This window comes from Atta colombica, unplaced genomic scaffold (genome assembly GCF_001594045.1).
Source record: "Atta colombica isolate Treedump-2 unplaced genomic scaffold, Acol1.0 scaffold39, whole genome shotgun sequence".
Lineage (NCBI taxonomy): Eukaryota > Metazoa > Arthropoda > Insecta > Hymenoptera > Formicidae > Atta > Atta colombica.
The window spans coordinates 722,110-731,540 of record NW_017259498.1 but is presented as its reverse complement, the minus strand read 5'-3'; the positions used below and the strand labels follow the sequence as shown (position 1 = coordinate 731,540).

Here is a 9,431-nt window from a genome sequence, read left to right as displayed (position 1 = left end):
CAAGTCATGGGTGAGACTGAAATACTTCTAAGTTTTATGATATATATATATATATATATAAAATCTATTTTTTTATAATACTAACTCTAAACATTTGCGCACAGAAATAAATATTTACTCGATAAAAAAGTAGTGAAATCAAATTAATGAGTTTTGTACTAAATAAGTATATGTTTACATTTAATTAATATTATGTAAACAAATATATATTATAAATTTAGTACAGTTTTTTCAATGTAGGTGTTATTATTAAATAAGAGTTTCTAAATCTGTATATTTGCATGATTGTACTTTGGCTTTAAATAGTTTCGAATTGTTAATAAATTTAACTTGTCTTATGTTATATTAAGTTTCGACACTTTTATTGCAATTTATCGTGATGATTACGAAATATGAACTGATAAATGACGGTTAAATGAATACCGCGTTATACCTTTTTCAATCTATTTAAACACTTCTCCCAAATGATATAAAAATATACTATTGCACTCAGCAGAATGGTTTCGCCTTCTAACTCATAATGAAAACATCGCGCAATCCGTTTTGGGAATATATCATACACTTAGCAGTTGCTCATGTAATATTCGTGGAAAATCGATGCGATTCATCTTTCCATTTACCATCCAGATAGTTAAATGAACAGATGAAATCTGTCAATCATTCACAATCGTGAATCATTCACGAATTCGATACTATCTTAAAACGTAAATAAAAGACGCATAAAGTAATGCAATTAAATTCTTCGTGTTAAATTCCTTTTATTTATTCATTCCTTTTTAGCATCGTGACACTATTCTACTATCAAAATTGTGTGAGATGAAAGATTAAGGATGGTCTCTATTAGGTCTCTCTCTGCAAAAAGTGACTGGAATTAAAAATTTAAATCTTCCATATAAAAATGAATATTATAAACAATTTAACGTCAATATTTATATTTAACAACTTAATAATTTGAATGAAAATTGTCTCATTTTATCTTAATTATTTTTTAAAAACACACATCTACTTCTTAATGAAATAATTTCTTATCGATATTCTAAATTGAAATGCCGCCAAACTATATTACTTTCAAACACAATGTTCATATTTTCATATTAAAAATTTTCATATTAAAATCAAATTTAATTTTGTTAAAAAATACATGCAATACATCCTTAAACTCGTGATTTGCACGTTAATCGTTTCCCTTGAATCGTGTCTCTTGAATGATTGTTGAGGGGAAGAAAATGAAACGTTTTGCAGCAGACACGAGAGCGAGCTTATACGTACCTGTGCCGGGCATAGTCATGATCAGTTCCTGATGAAGCGTGAGGCCACCACCCGCGGACAGACCGGAGCCCAGATTCACACCCAGCACGCCGTGCTCCTTCTCGTACCGCTTCAGATCTTGTGCATCCTTCGCTCCTACGTGCCAGCGTGCGGCGACGAGATGGATAAGTAAGAAGGCAGAGAAAAAAAGAAGACACGCCGCTTCAGTTTTCTCCCGTCTTTTTTCTTTTTGCCGGGCTTCCTCGTGCTCCGCACATGCCTCTCGCTCGCCCGCCCCACGCGCCCGCTCTACGTAGTTTAAATTTGTATAGGAGCAGAAGCTGGCCGAGGGGTGTACGGATCACTTAGCGAGGAGGTGCGAGAATCGTCACCGTACTCCGGACTTCTAAGCGCGCAAACATACGTCTCAATACTCAATACATATTCGTTTGCAAGTAGATGTACGCATAAACGTACGTACATATGTACACCTCGTGTCCGTACATGCAAGCGTATGTGGCACGGCGTACGTCATGTGCATACGTGAACGCATTGCGCATCGTTGTATCGTGGAGGGTGTCCATCTCACAATCAGATCAGAACACCCACACTACTCTATGTGTCAGATCGCAGGTATCGCACGTCGTTGTGCATTGTCAAAGATGCTTACGTAATTTACGAGGTAAACTAGTTTAGTCAGGTACAATCACAACGTACGACGCGTCTTCTACGTCGACCAAGGAGGAAAAGACCACTCGTTAAAAATTTCCACCCACGGAGAACGACAAATGCGCAATGGAATAAATGTGATGGAATAAATGCAATGCTACGCGAAAAATATAGAAAACACTGTAACAGCTCGTACAAAACGGTTATTATTAGTTTTGACATTTATATTGACATTTATATACGTGATAAATTTTTCGTAAAATTAGACGTTTGATGCAAAGATTTTTTTTTATTGACTAAACGATCTTAAAGTCGTACTTTTTCTAAATTTCTGTGTAAATGTTAATATTTAAAAAAAAACTAATAAAAAATATTATTGTTTATTGTATGAAAAAGAAATTTCCTGGAAGATCTTTTCACTGTACATTTTATACAAATTCGTTATTTAATAATTTGATTTAAATATTCATACCTTCAATAATAGAATAGAATATATAAAATATTCTATCAGTTTCGTTTGTGTGCCCATAGATATAAAGTTATATAGAGATACCGAGAATCAATATTGAATTATCAAGCCATCGTGTAGTAAAACTTAACTGAATGAATATCTTTATATGAATGAATTTTATGACAAGTCATTTTATGATAGAACTTCTTATTCGCGTTATAGAACTTAATGATTTTATTTTATTATATACAATTTGATGGTTCCGGTGTTTATAAGACTTCTCATTTCATAAGAATTCAAATTCTTATACGGATTTATTTTTTATCTTCCTCGAGATTCTCCGTATACAACAATGATAAACTTTATTATCAGACACACAGAAATATCAGCGTAATCCCAACATGAATCACAAAGTATCATAGCACATCTTCAAAAAAAAAAAACAAATCTGCAACATTTACTTTGCGTAATTGCCCGTATTATTTCGAGATAATTTCCCTCTAGTTAAAGATTATTTAATTCCGCATTAATTGACCGGATTATCGAAGATAATAATCAAATTAAAATGCTAATCACCAAAGGATCGCGTGGGACGCAGCTAAGCATTCGTTCTACACGTGTATTTTTTCGCTCATGGAGTATCACGGTAATTCAGGATACGTGAAGCGGCTATAGAAAAAAAAACGAAATTTTTATAACGCTTGGCCGCGCGTTTATCGACATTTGAAAACTTCGTGATTGACAGCCACCCGCTTGAAACGTCTGAATAATAAAGTCATAAATCACATTACTATTCGGAAATGTCGTGACAGACGTATTTATTCGCGTGTCACGCTTGCGAGCTATGCCCGCGTTGTCTCAATGGATTGGCCAATGCACCAAATACAATTAACGTATATCATAAAAAATTTTAACGGACACACTTTAAGTGTGGCGAAATGCGCGCAACGTTCCCAAATCTCATTTTTTGATAAATTGAAGGGTGATAATTGAAGACGTATCGACGTAGTCTGCGAATCGGCCAACCGTTAGTAAGTATATGTTTGATCTTATTTGACGGAAGACAGATATAAAATGCAATTTATGAGAAACAAGTCCAACGTCGGTGTGACGTCCCTCACGTTCCTGTAAACTCAGATATAATTACTCCGGACGATTACGATTTGCACGAAATCGAGATCCTATTTGAATAAAAATGAATAATTTCAAAAGAAATCCTTTCGCCATTCGTATGCGTTGCCGTAATTATTCAGTTCATTCGATAATCGCAGTATAACGTTAAGTTAAAATTGAACGAGAAACAAGTGTTTAAATCGCATGGTGACAGAATAAATATGATGGAAAAAAATCAACGCTTAACGTGAAAAAAATAGAGCTATAACTTTCTTTTAATCCAGTTAACGTGTAGCGCTTTACTCAGTTCTCACCACCTGCAACATTCTAACTCTCTAAACCGTTCCTCAACTTCTCGCGTAATGTAATCAGTGTTGAGGTAATTAAGATCATCAAACTCGAGAAGCGGCTTTCTTGAGATGGAGATCGAAGACGTGCAACGTCACGTGTTACCGGCACATTTCACTATTCTTTTGTGCAATTTTCTATCCTGAATTTCTTTACCTGACAATTGTTTCATTTATATAATTCTAAAAAATAAACCTGTTGCAAACAAATTTTCCTAACTTAAAAATTTTCTTAACTTAAAAAATGTCATAAATTAATCTAACTCGCTATAATCAAAGAAAACATTATAGAAACCATATATATATGTAAAATAATTAATAAGATTATTTTATTCTCATACATATACAAGATAAAACTCAAATAATTTTATTAATTATACAATAATAAGTAATAAATAATTTATTATTTATAAAAAATTGCGAATTATACTTTTATCATGATTTTATGCAAATGCCACACAAAAAGATAATAAAAATACATTTTATATAAAAATAAATTTAAAAAGTATTAGTTTTTGCACGTCGCAAATAATAAATGCAAATGAAAAACTAATATACGAAATGTGATTCTATGAATATCTACAGATAAATAATTCGTAGTAATAAATTATACTTTTATACAGAAATAAAGAAAGAAGGGTCAATAAGGTCACTTTTGTGCCCTCTACGAATTTCCGTTAAATAATTTTTTTTGTATTTTTTTGTATACTCATTAGGAATGTGAAAAGTAATCATTACATGGAGAAAAAACCCGATCCATAAAGTCCTAATTAATTATTAGATTAGACATATCGCTACTTAAATCCTTTTTCATGATTAATAAGCAAATTAATAAAATATTTTTGTTCATTATACTACTCTACCAACGTATTAACGTCATTTTAAACTATCTATCGTCCCCAAAGTGAAAAAAATGAATTTTTTTATTACTTTTAACGAATCGATACCCATTAAATGTTGAGGCCCACAGGATCACTCATAGTGATCACTGTTTGTTGCCTATAGGCTTAAGCCTCTACACCGCGTCAAAGTTGTAATCATAGAGAGATTTTTTATTTTTATTAATTTTTGTGTTTTTTGATTTTTGTTTTTTTTTAATTTTTTTTTAAATTGAAAATTCCATTATTGTAGTATATGGATATCATTTGATAAGTACATATGTCAAGAATAATAAAAAAATTCATTTCTTCATTATAAGCTGTATTCATCTTCACCTTAGGTACGATAGATAATCTAAAATGACGTTAACATGATGGCAGAACAGTATAATGAACGAAAATATCTCATTAATTCACTTATTAGTCATAAAAAGGGCTTAAATAGGTATGAGAATGATATATCTAAATTAATAGTTAATTAAAGTTTTATGGCTCGAGTTTTTTCTCATATAATAATTATTTCTAACATTCCTACTGATCATATAATACAAAAAAAATTGTTTAATGTAAAATCGTAGCAGGCACAAAAATGGCTTTATTGACCATCCTTCTATAAAAAGCATTAATTTTTGCAAGTCGCAATATTGCAGTATAAATAAAAAACTAATATAAAAAGTATGATATAAAATATGATATAAATATGATATAAAAAGATTCTGTGAATATCTATCAATATGATAAATATTTCGTAATAAATTATACGATATTAATTGCAATCCACAGTTGTGGTAGGATTATTCACAGTGGATTAGCCGGGCGAAACAGTCCCTACACGAACCGACGGGTGATGAAAATCAAATTGATTAAGAGGAATTCAGATTCATTTGAAATTTATCTTTTTTGTAAGCATAGAATTAAACATACTGACATGATTAGAAATGAATTTTAGAAATATAATTTCATAAAATAAATGAGTAAGAATAAAAATTCGCATTAAATGATGCAAAATATAAAATATTAACAATTGTCAAATGTATTAACAATTGTATTAATAACACTTATTTAGCGATATATTATGATCCATTTTATTAATTGTTTGCCTACTTTTCAATTCGCTATCAATAATTTACATTTAACCGCTACTTTCTATATATTTTAGTCGATGCAATTAACATACTGAAAGATGATATATGGATATTTCTATTATAAATTTCACCGTAAACGGCAAGTAATTAACTTTAACGGAGTTATGTGACCTATAATAATGCGCATGTGAACGATTTAGGATTTAAAATTACAGTGGAAGGATTTACAATTATATATAAAACTAAATTTATAATCGATCTATTTAATGAAGATCGTTTAGCGTTCGATATTTCTTTCCGTTAGATTCTATTTCATTTTGAATATCTTTTATTATAATAGCACGCTTACAATTAGACCGGGAACACTCGTAGTACTCGTAATAATGTCTGATTAATTAACAACGTCACTTTCAATTGTGATTGTTAATTGTAGCAAACCGACATAATAATCCCACGTTACGTGAACAAAAAGCTGACACGTTAAGCTTGAAATAAACTAGCTTGCGCACTTATAAAAGCTGTGAAGAAACACGCTTCTTATGGGACACCTGATGCTACAACGATCCTCGACGCCGCGTTTGAATTCTAAGACTGAAGTATCAAAATTTAACACCATTATATCATTATTGTGCCATCACTGGTCTTCTTTCATTTCATTCTACATTCTCAAAGGTATAAAAGCAAAATTATAAGTGAAAGCGATGTTTAGTGTTGCTTTTTAATATTTCATAACCTCAACACAGAAATGAAATGCACTAATAATTCACTGAGAAAAACGTTTTTTTAATTATGTAGTATATATAAAAGTACAAATAAAATGTATTTTGTTATACTAATCAGAATTTTGATTGTGATTAAATTTCTGGTTGTCTCGATTAGAACATATGATAAATTTAATTATAAGTGTCTGATTTGTACTTTTCTGGTTGAGTCTATCAGAGTTCCAACTTAATCAGAGTTTTCTTGTTATATTTGTCATGTAATGTTGGTCATAAATAAAATATTCAGCACAAATAAACACCAAATTCGCGATCAAGATAGAACTTAATGCTTAATATGTTTGTTTGAATTTTATAATTTCCAGTTTATTATTATTGTTGTTACTATTCACTTTCATTTCTTTCCAACTTGTATTATAATTAGAAAAATTTAATATTTTTGTCGGTACCGCTTTTAATGTTATAGATGAAATAGGCTGCCACTATTAAAATCGATGGATATTCTTGCGACTGGCACTTAATCCTGGAAGCCTGTATTAGATACGAACACATGTTTTTTCACACCGGTTAAAAATTTGTTTAATTCGATATACGGAACACACCGGATTGTAAATCGGAAGCGACGTGCCGTCGGCAAAACATCAATGGCTTCCGAAGAATGGCTGGTCGCAAGTTCAATGCTCGTGATTGAAATGCATTTGTTATACATGATGAAGTAATGATCTTTCAAACATTAGAATGATCCGTGATTACATAGTAACATAACAGATAACTAAAACGTGATTAATTCTTGTAATGCTAAAAATATGATTATAATAATCGATACGATGAACGTGACCGACACATAATGACTTTAATTTTAAGTCACAGTTAAAAATGGACTAATCACAATACAGTCCATAATTGCGTGTTAAATTCATGTAATCATAACCGGTCCAAAATATACACTCAATTATTTTGGAGAACATTTGAACTATTCTTCTCAGTAGAGTTTAAAGACTTTTGAAGAACTTGGATTTAAAACGCGAAGGAAACGCGGTAGAATCGTGAATCTCGGCCAGCTTGAGGATTTCTAAGGGAATTGGAGCTTATTCTTAACACACAAGGATTGTTTTAACTGACGTTCGACGGAGATCGGCGGTATTCGAGATCGCTAATTCAATCCCAGCACAGTTTCGTTGACGCACACTAATCAGATGGGATTTTCTGACTCAAGTGTATACGGTACTTACCGGAGATACCGTGTACGGAACCACCGGCGGTGATATTGTTGAGCATGCCGCTCAACCCCGGGAGCGTAGCTCCGATACAGCACGCGGAAGCGGAAATCCGCGCAACACCGCGAGCACCTCACCCTCAACTCTCGAGGAAGCACGGACAAGAAAAAAAACTGCGACTGCGACTGACGGCGCGACGCACGGAGCCTTTCCTGGATGAGTATTTAGGTGTATAGAGACGAGCCTGAGGACCGGCCCGTGCCTCAGGAAGGCAAACAGCGAACTGGCCGACTGCCATATCCGAACTCCCCCACTCACGCCAGCTTGCCGGATATATCGACATCCCATTCGTTTCAAAGCGCCCAACGTCGATCTCTCGCTTCAACCACCGGCTCGCGAGAGTCCCTACTACCTCGCCTTCTCCGCTGGTGGGCGTGATATTAAATCGCTCCTATCCTTCAGATCCACACTAGAATCCAGGAAGGTAGCTAGCTGCAACAGCGCCTTTCTTCCAACTCTCGCATTTAACAATCAGAATTTTATTTATTCATTTATTTTCAGCAGCATATTAAAAATATTAATTTATCAAAATTAATTTATTTTAAATTAGCAATATCCATTATTTGTCCAAGAATATTAAAATGGCGATAATGAGATGGAATTTCGAGTAGTACTGAATTAATTCATCCCTTTAAGAGAGGGCTATTATGTTTAGGTATATATTTTCTTGTCTTCTGATAGTTTGAAAGTTTCCTCCTAGGAAATTCATTTAACAATGTTAAGAGTTACCACGATTATAGCAGTGCAAAAGTTGAGTAGTAACCGAGCATTCACCAATCGCTTCAACAGGACACGAGATCGCTTCGACGGAAGAGTAAAAAGAAAAAGATACGACAGTCGGTGGCGACGAACGCAAGGAGCGAACGAAGAGTCTCGGACCCAGAGGTATCCCGGTCGTTGGCGGTCGGATTTTCTGTCGCCCGCACCGCTCCGGGCCGCAATGGTTGGTAGCCATGCGAGGGTTGCCCATATCCCGAGGTAAACTCTATCCAGGTTACCGTCTCTTTCGCCGTCTCCGCTTTGTGGTAGGCGGTAACCGCCGCGAACGCAGCTCCAATGAGCGGGTAGCCCGCCCTCTGGATGCCCCACTAGTTTTCGCGCGGCGGAGATTTATTGAAATTTTATTTTTATGGCCGGCAAGAGCGCGCGCGAGCGGTCGGCGCGGCGCGGCGCGGCGCGGCGCGGACGTCGCGCCGAGTGAGAGGAGAGAGATGAGCGAGCGGACGACCGGCCCGAAGGAGACGAGAGAGAGCCCTCTTCTTCTCATTTCCTCCGCCTTTCTTCACCCCTTCCCGTACCCGTGCGTATCGCTCTATCTTCGTCTATCCCACTCATCTCACCTCTCGCTCCCGCATCGCGGTGTTTCACGTTCTCTCGCCAATGCTACATCTACGCTTTTCCACCCTCGCCTCGCTCGGGTGCGCGCGCGCGCACGCGTGCTCGCTCTCTCACCGGAATCTCGCCCGGCCGCGATCTCGCTTTCTCGCTGCGGCCCGCCTTATATACGTTCTACGTCCTTTTAATTCAATAGCTACCCCTTTTTATAACGCAGCAGCCCCCGTGCAGCGCAAACGGAAGTCACGATGGCTCCTAACGCTTCGTTTGACCCGCCAACGCGCGATCTCGCGCGATCCTACATGAACG

General features: G+C 35.3%; 1 protein-coding gene across 1 annotated transcript in view; it reads right to left on the bottom strand.

The window, feature by feature from the left end:
* LOC108691097 (homeobox protein orthopedia-like) overlaps positions 1–7,809 on the bottom strand; it is a 44,852-nt gene extending 37,043 nt beyond the window's left edge. Inside the window, exons 1-2 of the mRNA XM_018198736.1 lie at positions 7,743–7,809; positions 1,270–1,404 (exon numbers count right to left, since the gene is read on the bottom strand). Of these exons, the coding sequence (XP_018054225.1) occupies positions 1,270–1,404; positions 7,743–7,788 (181 nt within the window). The 5' untranslated portion in view covers positions 7,789–7,809. The remainder of the gene's footprint in view (positions 1–1,269; positions 1,405–7,742) is intronic.
* Positions 7,810–9,431: the final 1,622 nt, after the last annotated feature.